General features: G+C 38.2%; 2 protein-coding genes across 8 annotated transcripts in view; one reads left to right on the top strand and one right to left on the bottom strand.

The window, feature by feature from the left end:
* Positions 1-982: 982 nt before the first annotated feature.
* ARMC10 (armadillo repeat containing 10) lies at positions 983-10,036 on the bottom strand. 4 transcript variants are annotated; one of them, XM_040665808.2, is made up of 6 exons: positions 9,869-10,036; positions 8,321-8,469; positions 7,248-7,382; positions 5,368-5,544; positions 4,202-4,273; positions 983-2,891 (listed from the first exon to the last, which is right to left on the bottom strand). In XM_040665808.2, the coding sequence occupies exons 2-6, from the start codon at positions 8,465-8,467 to the stop codon at positions 2,637-2,639; spliced, it is 786 nt and encodes a 261-aa protein (XP_040521742.1). In that variant the 5' UTR covers positions 8,468-8,469; positions 9,869-10,036; the 3' UTR covers positions 983-2,636. The 4 variants fall into 4 exon arrangements, with proteins under 4 accessions (XP_040521742.1, XP_040521716.1, XP_415964.4 ...); XM_040665782.2 differs by lacking the exon at positions 9,869-10,036 and adding an exon at positions 9,582-9,755 and having other exon boundaries at positions 8,321-8,472; XM_415964.8 differs by lacking the exon at positions 9,869-10,036 and adding an exon at positions 9,582-9,755.
* Positions 10,037-10,114: 78 nt separating this feature from the next.
* Positions 10,115-22,518, top strand: part of FBXL13 (F-box and leucine rich repeat protein 13) — a 78,655-nt gene continuing 66,251 nt past the window's right edge. For 2 of the 4 annotated variants that reach the window (XM_040665751.2, XM_415966.7), the window contains exons 1-5: positions 10,115-10,203; positions 15,722-15,825; positions 17,689-17,779; positions 18,500-18,567; positions 20,142-20,296. In XM_040665751.2, the coding sequence (XP_040521685.1) occupies positions 10,129-10,203; positions 15,722-15,825; positions 17,689-17,779; positions 18,500-18,567; positions 20,142-20,296 (493 nt within the window). In that variant the 5' untranslated portion in view covers positions 10,115-10,128. Of the gene's footprint in view, positions 10,482-11,486; positions 11,686-15,721; positions 15,826-17,688; positions 17,780-18,499; positions 18,568-20,141; positions 20,297-22,518 lie in introns of all 4 variants that reach the window. The other 2 variants (XM_040665770.2, XM_040665763.2) reach the window with 2 other exon arrangements.

Below are 22,518 nucleotides of genomic sequence, written 5' to 3'. Positions count from 1 at the left end.
TGGAATAGGTAATTAAACTATATGTAAGCAAAAGCAGCTTATGTTCTTTTAGTGTAATTCATATTTAACAAACATTAAGATTTCTTTATTTGAAAAGGTATTTTAACAATGAATGTAATAACCAGAATGTGTTTAAAACTACTGCTAATACTTCAGTGTTGATTTCTGCAAGGATGTTTCAGACCAAGTCTGTGTTGGGCCTTTTATTTACACAATAGCTTCAGTAATGACTTGGATATGTAGTGTCTATTACGTGTAATATTTTGAAGGAGATCAAGTTGCTGGATATCTTTGGAGGACTTTATTAAAAATCAATTGTCTTGAAATGAAAGAACTATTAGATTGCATTCTGTAAAATTCTGTATTTTAGAAAGGAAAAAAATGAAACGGAAGGAGTACCCATTATATGTAGATAAACAGCAAGATATCAGAGTACTATGTCACAAGCATCAGAGCCTTACATGTTGGTAATGGCATATGTTTTGGTTTAGATGTACTCATTTACAGTATTTGTGTGTAGGACAGTGACAGCTGTTTTGCTTGGTGCTGATAAGATCCCACCAGCTTTGGGGCAGGAGATTAAAAACAACAAAAAAAAATTAAGACCCTTTCATGAAGACATATTGGCCAGTCTTGCATTATTTCAAAATACCTCAGCAGTATTTTTCTGTGAAGAAAAGATTTTAAAATAGATATAGACCAGAAGAAGAAGACTGAAGCAACAATGCAATAAGTTTTCTGGTGTTTTAGATAAAGAAGGCAATGGTCATTTGAATTCATTCATATCCTTTGGCAGTTGACAGAAACTGTAATTATTCAAAAGATGATGTCAACTGATTTTTAGGTTGGAGAATGTAGAGGGGAACATCGGGGCATCTCCATTGCTGAGATTAAGAAAGGAAATGTTGATAAAATCAGATGATGTATCAAGAGTAGACTGATATCTTCTTGTCTTAGAAAACAAAGGTGGAATAAGTGACTCTTCAGGGTCAGACCCAGACTTTATTTATCTTTGCTAAATACAAAAGAATAAAAAATATATACACATATACATTTTTATATATTATATATTAATGTAATATATAATATATGTATATATCTATATAAAATATTATATATAATGTATATGTATATATACATATGTATATAAACAAGCAAAATATTAAGTGATTATATTACAATTTGCATATTGCAAAATGGACTGGTTTTGGACCAATGGGAAGGAGAAAGAAAAGCCCACTGTAAGTGCAGTCATTGAGAGTTCTATTCAGGATTCACGTTAATGTGTACTTCTGCCTTAATGGTATTCCTGTTGAGCTAAAAATACCTGTATAGATTCACTGGCTTGACCTGTTCATTGATCAGGGTTGTTGATATTTTGATTTGTTGTATTTTCCAGGTCATATTTTTCTTGCAGCTTTTTATCTATTTGTCTACTGAAAATAAGTAAAATATCTAGTGAATATACAGAAAGAAAAAGGTATTTTATGAACAGTGGAAGGTATGTATTAAGTTAAAGATGAAGCATCTGGTAACAGTTTAGGTAACGCATTTCTCTTAAATAGTACAAGGTATATCCATAATGTGGCATTCCGGAAGTTTTCGTAGTCTTGTTTTAGTGTACAGTATTTTCTACTACACGTTCTTTGTTCATCAATGAAACTTCCTTCAGTTTCCTTTGCAATGTTTTGATATATTCCATTTAACTTCAAATTAATGCTGCAGAGATGATTGAAAATTTATGGGGGCTAACTCAACAGAAGGACTTGTTCTGATAACATTCCAGGAATAGAACTCTCCATCAGCTCTCATAGAGCCTCTCCAAGCAGGTTTGAGGGCTGCTACAGAATGGGAAGTTTTTGTAAAAGTGTGCCTGATACTGCTCTTCCTGGCTTCTTTTAACAAAGATAATACAGAGTTTCATTTATAGATTTTTTGACAGTAATATAATTTGAGAAGTATGTATACTTTCATGTAAAACTATCAGTCACCTAAGGGAGATAAAAAGCCCTTTGATTTTTGTTAAAGTATAGAAATGTTTCATGTTGTCTGACTGCCCTGCAGTTTAACTAAATGGAATAGATGTATTAAACATAGAAAACATTCTGAGTAGATAGGTGAAAGTACACATGACTACATAATTTTAATATGCACTTTTCATTGAAAATACTGTTTCTGCATGAAAGTCAGTGATAGTTTGACACTGTCTTTCAGATTTTAATATTTGCCTGCAGCTGTTTCACAGGTATCAGAGTAATAAAATGTAAACAACTAAGCTCTGATTGCTGAATCTTTAATGCATCATTATATAGATGCTTATTCAATAGCTATAAATATCTAAGGCACAAAAATTCTGACCTTAAGAACATTTAGATAGACTTTATTCATGAGTTTTAAATGTTCACTGTACATCTAAAAGCTTTCATGCTTTAAAATGTGCCTCTCTCTGTTTCCATATACCAGAGTGGTTTCTCAGTGTTAAGTAACCGGTTCCTTATCTTTCTTTTTACAAGAAATCTGTTATACTCTCCAGTGTATTTAATATAGAGTCTCTTACAATTGATTTGTGCCAAGAACAATATTCAGCATTTTTTATCTCATATTAAGATGAGATATTTTTCAGTCACTAGTAAATTCTATTGTGTTAATATTCTCACAACTTGCTCTTTCACGTCTGTGTCAGGGTGATGCAGTAAAGATGCCAGCTTCTGAGCAAATGCAGCAGAATCCCTGCAGAGCATGGAGAAAACTGAATCTTCACTGTATTCATCCTCTGTCGTGATGCCATCTTCATTGTTCACGTTCTTTTTCAAATTTGCTGCAAATACCAGGGCTCTAAGCAGAATATCTCTGTTTATACAGTTGTCAAAGAATGACAGCAGTGATGGCACCTGGGACATTAAATAAATCATCCATATTTAATCAGCAGTTACATCTAGTTAAATTAAACTTTAAAAAATGGAAAAGAAGAAATCTGCACCTAAACAACCTAAGTCAGAAAACATGAAATACCACAACTACATATGCTGAGATATTGTGCAGGAAACCTGCACAGCATTCATGTTTACTCTCTTGAAAAGATGTGTGTCATAGGCTAATTAATACTTCATACTTTCAGTTTCTAAAATACAGTATGGTGGTCTGGAAGCTTTCTGTCTGTCTGTCTGTAAGAGAGCCTGCTTTTCTTCAAATAACGTTACCTTTGCCTTCTGTGGTGATCTGAGTGTTTGTTAACATGTCTGACAGAACTGAACAGGATACACTTTTAACAGAGGGCTGAACATACGCCTACCGTAATCTTGTTTTAGACATGAAAATCCAGTAGTACCTAGACTAGCTCTGCTTCTGGGAAATACCTCAGAAGTGAAAAGTTTGATTTTTAAACCAGCCACTGCATGTTTTAAGGGACATATTTTAGTGAGGAGGAAGAAGATGCAGAACTGGTCCAGCCCCAAACCTTTTGTTTTTAGTACGAGCAAAGGCTGTAACTGAAATAAATGTGTATTCTAAGCCAGTGGTGGGAAGTATCAGAAAGTTAGCCAACGGGACAAGTGATGCATAGGAAAAGTTAATTCATAGTGCCTAGAGAAAAAGATTTATGGATGCATTTGAATAAAGAGATGGGGATTTTGGTGGAATTTGATTTTCTTAGGTGTGTTAGCAATTGAAAAGGGAAAGTGAGAACGGGCTTCTCCAACTTACCACTATTTGGCTCTAAACTAGAAGAGGTTTAGATTAGACATTAGGAAAAAAAGTCTTATAAGGGCAGTATGGCACAGGCATAGCTGCCCAGAGAAGCTGTGGGTAGGCCTTCCCTGGAAATACTCAAGGTCAGGCTGGTTGGGGCCCTGGTGGGTGGCAAGGGGGCTGGAACTCTATGATCTATAAGGTTCTTTCCAACCCAAACTTATCTGTGATCCTGTGGTCTGGAATATTATACAGGAAGTATGACCAAGTGCCTTCAAGTGCATATGTCCTGTACATTTGCAAGTAATGTAATCTGGAATACAGCTATAAGGCTAACCTGTGAAAGAATGTATACTTCTAATTACTTATGTGAACCAGGTACTTGCTAAAATTTTACTTCCAAGTTACGTATATACTTGGATTAGAAGAATTAAAATGTATTCCATGTGTACATCTACATACATATACATAAGTAAATGCTAAAAAAAAAAACCAAAAAAAACTGAAATCTTACTTGAGCTTTGAGAAAATGTCTTGTTGTGGCTGGGTTTGCAGACAAGTTCACCAGGACTTTCAAAACTTGTATCTGAAATGAGGAACATGCATGATCATTGCAGTCTCCAGAAGCAGAATGTGTGAGCAGACATTAGTGCTCCCTGGCACCTTTGTCATGTCACTCTACCCCACCACTTTTTAATGTAGTCCACTATCTTCTGGTTTCCTTTATTCTGATAATCTCCAAACAAATTCTCACCTTCTTTCAGAGAATCTGTATTGTTCACTAAAGCAAAGAAAGTCATGAAATCAAACATTATTTTAACGTTGTCAGCAGACTGTAAGGACTCCCGAATAGTCTGCACTGACTTTTTTTTTTTTAACATGGAAAAAGATTATAAAATATGGCTTTTCTCCAGATTAAAGCTTTCAGACAATTGCATCAGCAAGGCTTATATGTATGTTTTAGATGTAGGACTGAACTTCCTTAGTATTTTAAAGGCAGGAGGTGAGACAGTGAAAGGAGATGTTAATCTAAAGAATAAGCAATAAGGAGCAGCATTCAGAGGAAAAAAATAAACAACAAGCACTTAAAATGTGATCAGAAGCACACAGAAAATACAGCTTTGTCCTTTCCTGGACTTTGTGGCACTAATCTTCTATATAAACACTGGAAAAAGGCTAAATACTATTTATTGTACTTCAGTAAAGTATATCTAGTAACTTTAGTGGAACTTGGTATTTCTGAAAACTATTTTTGATCTGGTAGAACAATTCAGTGCATTGATATTGATGGAATATCCCAGGAGTTCATGCATCCATGAAGCCTTTCAAATGCATCTTCCTTGCCCTGTCGTGCAATTGCAGTGTTTGGTAAGCAGAACTCTAGAGCTGCTGTAGTAAAGGAAGAGAGCAACAACTGTGCACGCAATAGGGTTTTGCTAGCTACAGCTCTAGCCCAGTGATTGTACTATCAAGATTCTCTTCTTTCCCTCTCTCCATTCTTCCTGAATTTATGTGGAGTAAGTAATACAGACACACATTTCACATTTTTTAGGGACCATCAGCTATCGCCAATAAATACTTGTTTTTCTAAGCACACTCTAAACCATGTTACAAAAACAGTAGAAAGGAGGCAAGTAAAACAGCTTCATAAGTGGTTTATAACAATGCAGTACCCAATACCTGTGTCCTTTCAGATCCTTCTGAAAGCAAATGAAGAAAGCATGGAATCTTGTTTATCATCTTATAATGATAGGCATTGGTAACAGACATATTCGTCAACAATCTGAGTCCAGCTAGCTGCAGATCAGAGTTCAGAGGAGCTGATTCAATGTTCTTACAAACTTGCATAATATATACCTTGGAAAAAAAAAAGGATGAAAAGATATTTCTTTGAGACAAGCAGATTTTCTATTCAGAAATAGCATCAACAGTCTAGCAACAGGAACATAAATACCTACTGAACACTGCTTGTTGAATACATAATCCGATCACGGCACTTAGAAACAAGAACTTTATTTTGTTTCAGCTTTAATACATACAAATACTGTGGCCTGATAGAAGCAGACAGTCCAGACTTACACTCCCTAAATTTCCTGAAGCATAAATTACTCTGGGAACTCAAATTGCTTTGACACCATCTCAGAAGTGGCACATTTGCTCCAAGGAGTTACTTTGAAAATCACCTACTTAAAGCAACTAAGGTCATAAATGTTCAGAAGAAGCCAAGGATAAGGCTTGGAATGAAACCCTTCCTTCCAATTATGTGGCCCATCCACTGGAGTACTTCTTGGGAATGGTGATGACAACTGATACTCACAACTGTTATCTACCCAATTTTCTTCTGAATGACGCCACACAGTGAACTTTGAAGCTTTGACTATGAAAAAAATGACTTTGCCTTCATCAAAGGAGTCGTTTTCTACCTACATGTCTATATAAATATTTGCCGTGGGCAGGCACTACTTTAAAAAAAAAGTTGCTCAGCATTAAAGATGCTATAAATGACAATGTATAATCAAAATGTCTTTCTATCAAGCTGATGAAAAAGCTTCCAAAAATCTTCAAATCTGCATGTAAGCTCACTGTTTGGACACTTCTTGATCATATAATGCCAAAAGAGGCTTTTTTTTTTTGATGGCTGGTCCCATCTCATCTGTACCATCTACTGTATTTATCAGCAGGACTTACTACCACTGTTACAGACAGTTCTTTTAAGAGTAAAACACCACACTGAGAAGTGGGTCACAGACAAGCCCAAGGGATCGATTACCATTTTCTCCTCCAGTTCCCTTGCTTGGGGAATCATGCAAGGCTCAGAATGCTACCCACCTTATTACACAACCTTACTGATGTTCTGGGGATATTTAGAAATCATCTTACAATCATAGAATCATAGAATCACCAAGGTTGGAAAAGACCCACAGGATCACCCAGTCCAACCATCCACCCATCACCAATGGTTCTCGCTAAACCATGTCCCTCAACACAACATCCAAACATTCCTTGAACACCACCAGGGTCGGTGACTCCACCACCTCTCTGGGCAGCCCATTCCAGTGCCTGACCACCCTTTCAGAGAAGTAGTATTTCCTAACGTCAGGCCTGAACCTTCCCTGGTGCAGCTTGAAGCCATTCCCTCTAGTCCTATCACTAGTCACATGAGAGAAGAGGCCGACCTCCAGCTCACTACAACCTCCCTTCAGGTAGTTATAGAGAGCAATGAGTCTCCCTTGAGCCTCCTCTTCTCCAGACTGAACCTTGCCTCACATTATTTCCCTATAAACTTAGCAGCAGTATCTCTGTTTAGCAGCACTTGGTGAAAGCCAAATCCAGGCTGCCTAGTTTCCTTGGTGCTTTTTCAACAAATGAATTGCCAGTGACACAAATGCATTCAGTTATCCGTTTGGCCTTAGGGTGTGCAGATCACCTACAGCTGATGACTCTCATGTTTAACTGCAAAACATTTTAGCATCCTCCCTCATATTTTAAAAATATGCTGAAAGCCCCATACTATTTCCTGTGCCTCAGTTACTTTTATTTGTTCCCTGTAATAAACTTACCTGTATCTCTTCCTGATTTTTAATGTTCATACTCAAATTATTAAGTGCATTTAGTGCTTTTTCTTTAACTGCGGGAGCACAATCCAAGAGCATCCCTCCAATTACAGAAAGGCCACCCAGATTTCCAATTATATCCTGAAATATAAAAGGTACTCAATAAGATCATTGCAAATTTTAAATTAAATGCTGAAGGCTTGACTCAAAGTTTGTTTTTGTGCAAAGGGAACTGTGTGAATGAAGACTTTCAGAACAGATTACTCTGTTTGAAGTGTTAGTTTGTTATTTTTTTGTATTATGATTGCATACAAAAACAAACTATGGTATCTATTTTAAAACTGCCACCAGCTCATAGTATCAAAATCACATTGGAAAGCAGTTTCATTTGACAGACACCAACAGCATCCATCCTTCTGAAGAGTTGCTCATAAAATAATAGACTTTTGAAGAGCTTGCAAATTCGTCAAGCTCCTAAAGCAGGCAGGATAATATCCGTTATGTTTTGCTTGTGCTAAATTGAAGAAGGATTTGATACAGCTTGTTCATTGTAAGACATGTAATCACTAAGCTGCACTTTGCCTTGGAATATATTAATTCAATTGAAATTATCAACAGTCTTGCTTAGGGCCAAAGCTTTTCTGCATCATATTTCCAACCGAATCAAAGAGAGCTGAATGGCAGGGAAGCTGCTGCAAATGGCACACAGCTCTATAAACATAAAAGCTACTTTAAAATATTTCAGTAGATTTCAGATTGGATCCTAAGATTATTTAACTTGTCTCAAATTCAACCCTTTAATTAACATCATAAAACCAAAGGCAACAAAAAATATATATTTACAGCACTTTTAAGTGCATTTAATGTATACAAACATTAAGCACAGATAATTCTTGTGAGGCTGGTTGGTTGCATTCTTTGGACTAGCAGGAAATTAAGGCATAAACATAAAACACAAGATTTAGAACACAGGTTAACTCAGCTCTCAGTCTTCTGACACTCTTAAGCAAAACAGTACCCTTCATTTTCCATACTGATTGGTAGTGAAATGCTGATGTTTTCCACAGAACAACACTTACTTGATTTACAGAGAAGGTGGCACTGTTACTGAGAGCGATTAAAGCTTGTTCCTGAATTAATGGATCATCTGTGGCCTTCAGCAAGTGAATAAGCTTCTGTAGAGCATCTGCATCCATGCTGTGGGATGATGGAGGAATTTCTTCCATCACTGCTTAAAAATAAAATAATAGCAAGTTTGAGACATTTCACTTAGCAATTAATGCTGTCTTAGCAAGTTGAGTTTTAACTCTGTTCCAGTTTCTCCCCATTGTCCCTTGTTCTATTGCTGCACGCCAGTGAAAAGAGTTTGCCCCCCGTGACTTAACTCCTGTAGTTCAGATATTTATGTACAGTGATAAGATCCCTCTCCGGCCTTCTCTTCTCCAGGCTGAACAGCCCCAAGTCTCAGCCTTTCCTCATACAGGAGGTGCTCTGGGCCCCCATTTATCTTCATGATGCTCCACTGGACTCTCTCCAGCAGTTCCCTGTCTTTCTTGAACTGGGGAGCCCAGAACTGGACACAGCACTCCAGCTGTGGCCTCACCAGGGCAGAGCAGTGAGGGAGGATCACCTCCCTCGACCTGCTGGCCACACGCATTACATGTTCTATGTTTGATTGTACCCAACAACCATATAATGGCAAAAAGATTTTGCTTTACCACAGCACAACTTTCATCCCTTTTCCTGAATCCCGTGACTACTCCTTCTCAAAGTACAAAAGGAAGGAAAAAAAAGGTATATGTAACAAGAGCTTGGGGTACATTTCTCTGAGGTTAATTAACAGCAAACCTCCCTTACAAAATTACAGAGAATATTCACCAAATGTTAACTTTTTTCTTGTGTTCCACAAGATGAAATGTGAAGATCTGTCTGGACATTGGAGGGAAAGTAAATAAGCCCTCTGATTTGCAGACTGCTGCTTGCAGAAATCATGCTGGTGACATCGTGCCCGTATGCTGCGCTCCTCTGACAAAGTAACAGCCCGGATGTAAGGAACGGTGCTGCTCAGTGATGGAGCCCCGCGGTGAACAGAGAAAGGCCGCTCTATCAGGATCACAGAATCACAGAACCGCAGGGGTGGGACCACCTGTTCCACCTACTCCCTACGTTGTGTCACGCGGGAAAGCGTCCAGGCGGGTTTTGAATTTCTCCAGAGAAGGAAACTCCAGAACCTCTCCGGCCCCTTCGCCCGCCCCGCAGCCGCGGGCCTTCTCGGCGCTCACTGCGGCAGCGGGAGCCCCGCGCAGCCAGTCCGACCGCGCCGCCCCTCCTCCTCCTCACCTGAGGGCGGAACGCGGGGCGCTCCCCGCCGCCGCCCTCGGCCCGCCGCCCGCCGCCAGAGGCAGTAGCAGTAGTAGGCGCCGGCGCCGAGCACGAGCCCGAGCACGGCCGCTCTCAGACGGCGCCACTCTCCCATCTTCCCCGCCCGCGGAAGCCGCTGCAGCATCCGGCACCGCCCCGCCGTGCTGAGGACTGCGGGTCCGGCCCGGGCTGTGAGCCCGCCCGGTGCGGTCGGGGCTCGGCTCCTGCTTCGGCTTGTTTTTACAGCAACAACGAAGTGAAAGTACCGAAGTCTTAACGAAGCACAGCGCTATATACGTGCTGGAAATACGTGTCCCAGGGGCACGCGTAAGCGCTGACCAAACCGGGAGACACCACAGTCCCTCTCCCAGCACAGACATACACCAAGGGCTACTCCCTGCCCTCGCTTTTTCACGGTGAACCAACGCGTGTGTGGAAGGGGCGGGGCGGGGCGGGGCGGGGCGGCAGGCCCGGGGCAGCGCCTCCGTCCCGGCCCGTTGCTACGCGACCGCGACGCCGCGCGGCCATGGCGGCCCTTCGCGGCGGCGGCCCCGAGCTGCGCGCCTACTTCAGGCGGCACAGCCTCCTCCAGATCTACGAGGTAACGGCCTCTGCGCGGCCTGACGCAGGCGGACGTGGGCCGCGTCTCGGGTGCCGTGCTGGGACAGGAGTAAAGAAGCTTCGTGAAGTGTTGGGGAGTGGGACTGTGTCACAGCGTGACGGGCTGTGGCAAACGATTTGCGTTTTTGGCTTTAGGATTCTTCACCATTCTGTTATATTTGTTTGGTTTCTTCCCATTTTACCTAGCACCCGTGTTTCAGTCTCCTTGAACAAAGATGATGCACAGAGCAGTTTCAGAGGCTCCCTCATAGTCCTCAGGTACCAAAATAGACCCACTTGGAGGCAGCTCTTACAGCCAGGATTTCCATGGAAACATTCATAAGGAAATCCTGACCCAATTAGAATAATGACAGAGCAGCACTCCGGGCAGACTGAGCACTCCTGAGAACCTCCTGATCATTCCTTTTGGGTTGCTTACTTTTAAAGCTCAGAAAACCAAAAGAAGGTGACACTGAAATGAAATAATTAAGGTTCAGATTGAAGAGGGTTCTTAAGGGAAAGATCTAGTTATAAAATCAGTCTCTGTAAGATCTTTTCATCCTTTTTTTTTTTTTTTTTTTTTTTTCCCCTTGTTTCTTAGGTGTTGGTGTTCACTGATGCCTACAAGTATTTTTTTTTTTTTTTTTGTCATTGTCATTTTTTTATGAGGCTCCAGTATGCTTTGTATGGAGATAAATGAGATGATACTGGCCTTGATATTAAGGCACACCAAAGCTAAGCTGAGTTCTATAGGCATTTACCTAAACGTTCTCAAAATTAAGAAGGTTATGGAGTTCCAAAGTGGACATTTGCTTAAGTCACTTATGGTTCTGTTGTGTTTTGGACATGATCCACACATAGTGGGTACCCAGATAGTCATGTCCAAATAACTTGGGATTCCCTGCTGCGTCGGATTCTTTCATTCCTGCGTGATTTCCCTCTTTCAGATCTCATCCAGATTTACTTTAATCGATAACCATAAAACATCAGGCAAAATGAAATCCTGCAAGTTGTATGCTTAGGATGACTTCACTGTAGCTGTGTTCGTGCAATGTTTAAGTTAAATGTGGATGCAGAACTGGATCACTGTTTTTCTGCCGTATGACTCAGTTGAATTTTGAAGGATAGTTTGCTACACATTTAGGAATAGAAATGGGAGGGTCAGGGATTACATGGAGAAGCTTGTGAGAGAAGTCAGGCGTCTGGTCAGGGATAGCAGAGGACTGAAGGTGATGGCCAGGCCTCATGGTTCACATACCCTCCTTTTTCCTTTTGTGCTGACAGGGATAGCAACTGTAGGCCAGACTTCGTGAGCCTCCAGAAGAGACAATGCTGACAATAGTTTTGCCACACTTGTGGGTCTATTTTGGAATCGGTGCTGCTTTAGACTGCAGCCCACCTACTTGGAGCTCTTCCTGAGGATGCAGGCTTTCACTGGCTTTGCCAAAGTGCACGCGGTGTATGGTGTAGTCTTCCATCGGAGGTAGATCTGAAATGATAATATGTAACATTTATAATACTGCAGCAACATTTGAGCAAGGTGTCATGGAGAATGTAAAATGTAAATGTTAGTGTAATTTGAATACTCAGTGAAGAATAGATCTTCAGTACTGCAAGGATGAGGCTGGGAAATAACATTCTGTGGCAACAAATCAAGACAACATTAGTGTATTTCTTGGAATTTTTTTAACACATTGTACTCACATACTACTTCTTGTAGTAGTCATCATCACTGTAAGGCTTAGAAACCTCAGTGACAGCTCAGGACAGCGTGCTGTGGTAGGTGCTGTACATAGAAAATGGTGATCCCTGCCCACGTGTCTCAGAGGCAGCTGCTGAACTAATTGCAGCCTTTGAGTACCTAAAGGGAGTCTATAAACAGGAGGGGAGTCAACTCTTTGAAAGGATAGATAACAGCAGGACAAGGGGAAATGGTTTGAAGTTGAAGGAGAGAAGATTTAGGTTAGATGTCAGGGGGACATTCTTTACTATGAGAGTGGTGAGGTGCTGACACAGGATGCCCCGTCCCTGGAGGTGCTCAAGGCCAGACTGGATGGGGCCATGGGCAGCCTGGTCTAGTATTAAATGTAGAGGTTGGTGGCCCTGCCTGTGGCGGGGCTGCTGGAGATTCATGCTTCTTGGGGTCCCTTCCAACCCAGGCCATTCTGTGACTCTGTGATGCAGCATTCATATGTAGGAAACTCATGTGGGCATAAAGAACACAAAGACACGGTGAGATCATTGCTGGTAAGCAGGAGAGGCAGTAGTCACAGCACATCAAAACCTACAAAGGCCGAGGGCTTTTATCCAAAAAGAATTTTGGGGGAACTTCTTCCTTTCATTTTTTTTTTGGAATTGTGACAGGAAAGCACAGTCTCTACACTTCAGCAGGTGCTTCTGGTGATGAGGGTGCTGCAGATGATGAGGGTTAAGAGATGCAGATGATGAGGGTAAAAGCGAGAGATGCTGTTAGCAGAACTGCTCTCCATGGCATCTGCTGATTCTGGATAGTCTGTGGGATTTTGGAGAGTCATTAGGTTTAAAGCTGGTTCTATCCGCAGCAAATTACTCCTGGGTAGATGCTGTGTTGATTTGTGCAGGACTGGGAGTAAGAGAAAATGGTGAAAATATGCAACTGTTAAGGATTTGTGGTAAAAAATTAATCTATTGCATTTAGATTTCCTGTTTTTTTGGGATGTAGAACACAGATCTTGAAACTATTTTCTTTGGAAAACATTATAGATAAGACATGGATGTTCTTGTGTTTTCTTAGGGAATTCTTTCCAAGGCACAGCTGACAGTTGTCAACCATGTCATCCACTCATGCTGTCTATTTTCTGCTGAAAACAAATGGAAATCACTGTTACAAAATGTCGAACAGACTATTGCTCTCTGTATCAAGACCATTGAATGGCCAAAAAAAAAAGGTCACCACCAAAGTTTGCAAAGCTTACAGAATGATAGAATATCCTGAGTTGGAAAGGACCCATAAGGATCACTGAGTCCAACCACCCAAAAATCAGACCCTGTGTCTGAGAGTAAGGATAAAAGTAAGGAGTAAGAATAAATTTGAAGCTATGAGTGTATTTTTATCAAGTGTTAAATGGATGCAGAAAGGAAGAGTTAGTTAAATAGAAGCCTTGCAGACCAGCCTGCAGTTGGCTGTTGTGCATTTTCTGTGTGCTAAACCTTTCAAAACATGAAAGGAAAAAAAAAAAAAGCTGTTGTGTTCACGTCAAAGGGAAAAAGAAAAGAGCATAAATGAAACTTTATAGTAATACCTGGAATTCATATGGTAGACAGATACTGGGTTGATCCAGGAGGGGGAGTAGCTGAGCAGCCTTGGGATTGGCTTTGGGAAATCTGCCCTTAGGAGAGCTTTCGAGGAAAGTTATTTAAATGCCTAGATATTATTTAAAATGGTATTATTTGTCATGAATGACAACAGTAACTGTGAGATTTATAATATTTTCTTAATATAGTCCCCTATCAAGGAATACATAGAAACTTGTGTTTGTATTATGCTAAGGTGGTAAGTAGTGGGTTGATAAGTACTACCAAATATTCAGTGTGTGTGAACTGAAGACAGTTGCCCTTCATTGTCTGTGCATTAAAAGAATGTTTTGTTTTGCCTTATTATAGTGCTCTTAACTTGTAGGCATGGAAAGAAACAGCACATACTCATGGCCAAAGGTCTCCTTTACTGTGCTTCTGTGTTACAGCTGTCAGTGGTTCTCCCTCCTGTCACTGCTCTGCAGTTACAAATCATTTGAGTTGGTATGGTGAAAAAGCCATTACATTCTGACATTGAGCTGATCCAGCACATAAGTAGCAGTTGCTTCAGATAATTCTTTTTTTTTTTTTATGTATTTATTTTTAAATATAATTAGTTATTTATACAGATCCACTTTATTAAAGTAATAACGAGAAAATCAACATGGATGTTGGAAAATGAAGTATTTTTACCCATAGGGTGCATACATGTAAATAAATGGTTTGGAAAAATTGAAGATAAGTGGCAGGGATTTGGAACGTGATGGTCCTTGGGGTCTCTTCCAACCCAAGCCATTCTATGATTCTATGATAGTGAGTTGCACAGTCAGAATTTGGCTGATGAACTTCCAGAGGTTAAGCCAGATTCTGAATGGCAGAAATTAGACATAGAGAGTTAGCAGCATCCAGCTGCACCATGGAGAGCAGCAGCAGTGGGGAGTGGGCTGAGACAAAGAAAAGCAGGTTTTTAAGGGTCAGGGCTGGAAGAAAATCTAAAAATTCAGATGCTGCTTTTGTGATAACTGTTAAGAGCTCTTTTATTGGTAGCCAGCAGAGGGAACTATAAACAAGAGTGTGTCCCAGGATAGCATCTTTTGCTTTAACGTGGGTTAATATCTCATTAAAGATGCACAGTCATGTTCCAAAAATTTTACCTGGAAATAGAAGCTTTCTAGCTTATAGTACTAATTTAAATAACCAGAGTTTGCCCATATGCTTTTAAATATCAATGTAATTTATAGAATCATAGAATCATAGAATCGCTAAGGTTGGAAAAGACCCACAGGATCACCCAGTCCAACCATTCGCCCATCACCAATGGTTCTCGCTAAACCATGTCCCTCAACACAACATCCAAACTCTCTTTGAACACCACCAGGCTCGGTGACTCCACCACCTCTCTGGGCAACCCATTCCAGTGCCTGACCACCCTTTCAGAGAAGTAGTATTTCCTAACGTCAGGCCTGAACCTTCCCTGGTGCAGCTTGAAGCCATTCCCTCTAGTCCTATCACTCGTTACAGGAGAGAAGAGGCCGACCCCCAGCTCACTACAACCTCCCTTCAGGTAGTTATAGAGAGCAATGGGTCTCCCCTGAGCCTCCTCCTCTCTAGACTGAACAATCCCAGCTCCTTCAGCCACTCTTCATAAGGCCTTCATTTAGAAGTTCTGTCTGTATGTGAACTCACAATCCAAAAGTAAATGAGCTATAGATGTTAGATGAAGACAGCTGAACGCAAGTGAGAAAAACTGTTCATCAGTTACTCTGCAGCACTGCTAAAATGTAATGCAAATTTGCAGATCTTATTATCTGTGTTTTGTTTTCAGTATTGGTTAGAGGATTGATGTCTGGTCATGCTTCCTAATTCAATATATTCTATGCTGCACAGAATTAATCTTGCTTTGAATTCTGTTTTTCATTAGATAAATGAAATCAACCTGTCTCATGGATGTTTTTCTTGAATGCATATTAAAAAATGGAATTCTTAGTAGGAATACTTATGGAAATACCATGAATTTAATTACTGTCCTAAACCCAGTGCTTTGAAGTCTAGCAACTGAAATATTCTGATGTATGCAATATTCTATTTAAGATATAAATGAAATGAAACGTAAATGATAAAAAATCTGCTTTTATTTTTCAGTATTTTAAAATTAACTTGTAATCTTGAGTTTCTTTTTATGGTTTCACATCTAGATGATCCTTTACTGTTACCATGAAGGCATTAATTTGCAGTTTCTTTTTCAGGCTCTACTTTGTGGTGTAATTGTTATGCGTCCAGAAGACCCACTTAGGTTTTTAGAGGAAAAGCTCAGAGAAATGATGGAAAAGGGAATAGATGCTGTTTTGTGGTATGTATTAAGTGTCTGTGTGTGATGTGGTTTATAGTGTTGAACCTGGCCTTTCAAACATGCTATTGCCACTGCATCTACTGAATAGACAGAAAGTTAAAAGTAAATATTAACGGCTTATGATATTGCAAATGCAGTGAGACCAATATTGGCAGTATCATGAAAACAGGATTTGGAGTTTTGTGTTAGTTTTGAATATTTAAAGTTGTATGTTCCTACTCTTTTTTAAAGTGAAATCTCATGTACAGCTCATGCGGAAGCTAGTTTCTCCATTTCTCCTCCTGTTTTAGCTTTCATGTGTACATAACTAATTTCATGGTTCAGATGTGTTTCTATAAGTATACAATCTCTGAGATTACAAATTCTAATCTGTTGAAGGTTTTGAATGTTGGGAATAAGTCTTCAATTGGTGTAGAGGAAAGAGAGCAGCTGTGCTGATACTTACCTTGACAAGAGTCACAAAGAAGATAGAGTACCCTCTTTTTTTACTAACTGGAATTCATCCAGTAATACAGTTTCATTTGTAGGTGTCACAGCTGTGCAATAATTAAGTATGATATTGTATGATATCATCAGGATTAGGCCATGAGAAGAGCTTTTGAGTATTGAGAAGAACTTCTGAGATTGTAACATAAGGGAAGAGGAAGAGAGGGAAAAAACAAACAGAAGTTTGTAGTAATGTGAACAACCAGAGACAAAAATTCAGGGAATGAAAGGAAGGAGATGGAACATTTTAATTCAATATGAATTATATTTTGTGTTACACGTAAGCTCTATGCTATATATATATATATAAATTTAACTTAATTGAATTGTCTGCCATGGATACAGCCTTTTAGTAAGGGACTGCTCTGTTGAGATACTGAGTTATGCAAAATGGCTCGTTGTCAGAAAATTGCCATTGAGTATTTGCATTAACTCTGTACTGTGAACAAATCTGCCAATACCAAACCAGTGAAGCACTCAAGAACTTGCTTACATATTCAGTGCATGCGTCACTTCACTTCAAGTTCTTTGTAGGAGGTGGATCCTTACTCATTAGGCCCACCTATGAAGGGATCTCAGGCACTGCCTGTAGCCCAGCCGCTCTGAATGCTTTCAGACTGACTTTGGTACCTTATGGTCACAGATAAAGTCATTGCAGTGAGTGATGCAGATTTTTGCCCTTACTGTGTCCTTTCCACAGCATATCAGAATTCCTCATATCACAGGGTATGTCAGCAGCCTGAAACGCGGTGATGAGATTTTATTGCTAATGTTTATGATGTCTTTTCTAAATGTTGAAACATGACTTGATTTATCCTTTAATTTTGGTAAATACTTTTCATTTCTATGTTTCTGCTGAACACATAATGAACTGTGGTCTTTTAACATTTATTTTGATTCTTGAATGTGTTATCTGTATTTTAAAATGAAAACAGAACTGTTTACCTACCTAGACATGCCATTGTCTGTCTGTAACAGAAGAAAACATTACTCCAAGTACTGAACATTTGAAATACCTGTTAATTCAATATTGAGATAAGAAACTAAATAGTATAATCTGGTTGAAAATGGCTGACATCACACTGAATGTGTTAAGCTCTGATTTTCACAGTATTTCAAAATTACCCTAAGAGAAACAGTAAAGTGTAGCCATTTGTTATTGTATTCTGTAAACATTTTTAAATGTCTCCTATAGTGAGTTGTAATTAAAGTGATACAGGTCTTAATCTTTTCATTAATGAAGTGTATTTTGTAACTATAATCTATTAACTACAGTGAAAATATGCATTTTCTTTTCAGGATACTCATATGCTCAATGTAATTTGGTTATGCTTAATGTAATGGTTGTATTTAATGTAATTTACTTCCTTTTTGAAGGTATCTGTGTATTGATTCATCTTTACACCCAAAATTAAAGAGGATTTCAGAAACACACCTTGACACACTTTTCGGAGTAGATGCACAACTGGTAAAAATCACTGAATATATTATATGCATTAACTCTCTACTGTGAGCAAACCTTCTAATATCAAATAACTCAAATTCTGTTTTTTAGATTTTCTCATGTTATTTTTTGATATCTGATGTCAGAAAAACGATCCTTTGTATTTCTTTCTATTGATACTGATTTGTAGTCTTCCAAAATTAATTTCATCAGAGGTGAGCATAGCATCTAAGGGGATATTCTTAAAATGAAAGATCATAGCTCCTAGTCTTAAACAACTTTGATTTTTTTAGAAGTTCAAAGAGGATTATTAAAATAAACATGGGTTGAAGTCGGGTAACGAATGGTGTACATAATAATGGATCATGGGAACATTTATGCAGAGAGCGTTTATTTCATTTGCTTAACTGCTGGATAAAATCAATCAGTTGGAGAGAGGATATGAAGGATAAAAGATAATTTCAGTTACATTGAGCCCTCCCTCAGGAACACACATTACTTTTGCTTCACATGTTAAGTTCGCTCTTCCTTTAATTCCATGTATAAAAACAGAGGTATGATTTGGCAGCAGAAGTATTTCTAACTGTAAACAGAAAATAATACATGAACATTCATGTCTTTAAAATAGATACTTTAATTTGCACATGGACAATATTAATATAAGATTTCATATTTTTGTCTGATTTTTAAATACTCATAATACAGAACTGTTTTGTGTACTAATGCTATAAATGAATTGTTTAGATTACTGAAGAATTATGTACCAAAGCATGGAACTTTTATAGCAGAAACTTAATGAAGCTGTATTTTGGGTAAGTATTGCATTTTACATATGAGTCAGAAACATCTTATGAAACATCTTTTATCATAGGTATGCCTATGTAATTCTTTTGGGCAAGGAAATGATTTTCATTTTAATGGAACAAAATAAAGAGAGATCAGAGACATCAGTTTGGTTTCACTTTTCTTCAGCAATGTTATTTTATGTTAAAACTAGTACGTTTCATTTCAGACAGAGTCAAAGTCCATTGACACTTCTGCATTTTGATCAACTCTATTTGTTAGGGATATGTTAATGTGCCCAAGAATAAAAGTATAGTTTGAGTTTCAGTCTGACTGTAATAGATCTGGGTTCTCTTCTGCTCTTTATTCAATTTCCTTTGTGCTTGGTGGTATGTAATTTATACTTTTGGTAATCCCTCTTTTTCTCTCAAACAATGAGGATAATACATAGGTATCTTTTAAAATATAATAATCACAAATAAAGATATTCACTAGTTTCTTTGTTATAGACACATGTATCAAAATATAATGATCCTTCATTTAGAATAGATTAGATTAGAGATTTACCAATGTAATTTTATTTTGGAAATCATAGACTGCTAATTATATCTGATGGACAGCTCTGTTAGAAACACTGGTGTAAATTCTTACTAAGAATGACAGCATCATAGGATTGGTAGGGAGGTCAACATTTTACAAGCTATATCTGGGTTAGGCTTGGTGAGTGTTTTTCTAGGCTGATTTTAGTGATCTTAAAGATTACACGTGTTGGAGACATGCTGGCAGTTTATTCCAGGACTTCATAATCCTTTCTACTGGAAATATTTCCTCATAGCTGAATTTTCCTTGCTGCAAGGAAATTTTTGTCTTATACACCAGGGACATGGAGTGTTATTCCTTTTTCATTTGCAGCAGCATTTTGAAGATTGTCTGAGCTAACAGATTTTTTTAATTATCATAGAAGGTGGACAGGAGCAATAGAATGTTCCGTTCATTAATGCATCCATTATATATTTTAAATGCAAAATGAGAGAGATTTTGGCAAATGCAAGTGATCTGATAAGATCTAATTTATTCCATAGCCCTTTCAGAAAATCAGATGTGGAGAAATGTTACCTTTTAATGTATCTGTGACATTAAATCTAATCACACCTTGTTACTTCACATGGAACAGAAATGAGATTTTTAGTGAAGTTCAAAATTGTTAATAATAAATATAGCCCTTTTAGTTGCCAATTCAGAGGGACACTTAAGCAAATGTGTGCATTTATAAATTTATTTGTATAAATACTCAAAAATGCTTTCTTAAATATGGACCCATACATTAAAGAGCAGTGGATGACAGCATGGTATATGATGGTGAAAGCAAGCAGGTTTCTATTGTGTGATAATGTAGAAAATTAAGAAAAAACAGAAAAAATATTAAAATGGATAACCAATACATATTTTATTTAAATTAAATAAAAAACAGCTTTTGTATTCAGAAATATATATTGATGAGTTTGACTGTTTTGTGTTTCCAAATAAATTGCAGTTTTATAGATTTTACTGCATTTAAGTTGGGTTAGCCACATAAAATTATTCATTCTGTTTCATAATTCAGAGGATGGATAAAATACAATCTTCTGAAGAAGAACAAAAGAAAAAAGGCAGAGCAGAAGATGGCTCTGGCAGTAGTTCATTATAACGTCCAAATATTAAAACCCGTTATACAGAAGTGGAGTGTGTGGGTTCGGACTCACAATGAAAAAATTACATGTAAGTCTACACGGCTATTCTGCATAAGAGAAAAATACATGTTATGTATGAGAAAATTGTGGTGCACAAGTTAAATATTCTTGGTCCAGTGATGTATCCATCTTTTTGCTGGGTTGTATTGCAAGATGCTGTTTGTTGACTGGCCTGTGGCTGCTTGGTTCCATGAATGCCGTGATGGCAGTGTTACCCTGAATTGCTTTGCTAGGACGGGTGGTGGTGGTACACTTCTGTAAAGACTGAGCAGTGATGCTGATGAAAAGCAGGTATGGGAGGTGGCAGGAAAGTGGAGCGTATGTCAGAAATACTGGGTGGTGTGTGCCAGTATTCTTTTCTGGGAAGAGTACAGTGATAGGGACAAAATGAGAGGGATCACAGAGTCATAGTCCTGGATTCAGCTAGAGGGAATCTTCATGAGAGGTGGAGAAGGGGTGAAGACCAAAATTAAAAGCCAGAAAATGAAAAAAATAAATTTTATTTGCTCTGCCTGAGAATTTATGTTCCTCAGATCCCATAGGTATGTTTATTTATTTATTTATTTTTAATGTTGCCACACAACAGCTACTCCAAAGGTAGATACTATTAACATGAATGCTCTCAAATAGAACGTCTGTAAAAGTAATGATTGGGCCAGATGTGCCACCTGTTCCTATGGGTTTACGCTCAGATAGTTGTGTATGGCTCACACATTGCTTTTACAGAACTGGAGTGCCATGCTGTTGTCTCCCCTAACCAGTTTTTAGAGCTTTCCTGTTCTGTCCTGTTGCTAACTTCTTTCTTCCCTTCAAAATATTACTTTCAAACAAGGCAGCTTTTGTTAATTCCTAATTCACAGAAGCAGGGGAGGCATCTATAGTGCATAATTACACCATATATTCCCTTCTATGACATATGGATAAACTCCATTCAGTGTACCGATAGCAATATAACTGTTTGTCGGGTTGCACTGTAATCAAGTTAATTGGAATGACTGAGAATTAAGAAAAAGAGAAGAAGGAGTAGAAAAGTATTCATTTCTTTTTCTTGACTAAAATTTGATGACTTCTGGGGTCTGTTTATAGTAGAACTCTGTTACACTATGACCCAAACCAAGGAAGGAGTGATGTGTGGAAAAAGTCAAGAGTGAGCCATGTGTTTTGAGAAAGAGTTAGAGAAGTGTGCCAATGTGCTGTTAGATCCTGACTGATTTACACCAGAGCATGCTAATGTAGGTGCAGTTTTAACTTGCTTTGCCATCCTGAGAGTTTTTTGTCTGGCTCCTTGGGTCTCTTAGATAATGAAAGTTTGCAGGAATTTCCCTGCAAATCTTTCTGGTTTCTTTAACTGACAGATTACATAGCTTAAAAAGTTAGTAAAGTTTATAATTAAAGTGTAAAATGTGTACTTGGTAAAGCATATAACTAAGTAGTATCTTACCAGAGATGCCCTACAATGCATTAGTGCATGAGTTTGACTCATTTAACAGAAAACAGACTGTTAACATTTTGTCAGATTTGAGACACCATGGGTAGTTTTTCCACAAACAAAAATGGGTCTTAAATATTCCTTTGTCATCATTTGGTTTATTTTAGTAGAATTTCAAGACTTTGTTTGTTTGTTTGTTTGTTAAAATAATAGTAGAGAAGTGATTCTATAGTGTGTATTTAACTTATCTAATTTTACATTTTACATCTTGAATGATTTTTTTTTGCAGAAAATTGCACTTCTCTCACTTATCTTCTCTCATCTTTTCGTGGCTATGAAGAGCATTTTTCCATTGCATTTGCAAGATGTTTTACATGCAGAAGGACAACTACTATGGGTTTTTGGTTTTGTTTGTTTGTTTGTTTGTTTTTAATTGGTGCCCTGGACTAAAGAAAACTCAATTTCTCCAAATTTTTCTTAAAATTACTTTTTTTTTTTTAGCTTGCATTAATTCAATATGAACTTGTGATCTTTCAGATACTGCTTTACTTGTCCTTAATATCCTCTATTCTGTTTGTGTGTTTAATATTTCAGTGTAACACTTAGTACCTAACTTCACTGTATTTATTCTTTTGACTTGGCTTCTATGCTATCTGAAATATTATTAAAGTTTTCTTTATAGTATTTGATTTCACAGATGTCTCTATGAATTTTGCAACTCCAATATGAAATCACTGGATAATCTGGTAGTTCAGACTGTGGATCAATAATGTCTTACACACAACTCTGATAAGTAGGGATTATGTCATGTTTATGCTTTA

The sequence above is a fragment of the Gallus gallus genome, chromosome 1, assembly GCF_016699485.2.
Source record: "Gallus gallus isolate bGalGal1 chromosome 1, bGalGal1.mat.broiler.GRCg7b, whole genome shotgun sequence".
Classification (NCBI taxonomy): domain Eukaryota; kingdom Metazoa; phylum Chordata; class Aves; order Galliformes; family Phasianidae; genus Gallus; species Gallus gallus.
Note: the sequence above shows the minus strand (reverse complement) of the source record. Positions and strands in the feature narration are given on the sequence as shown.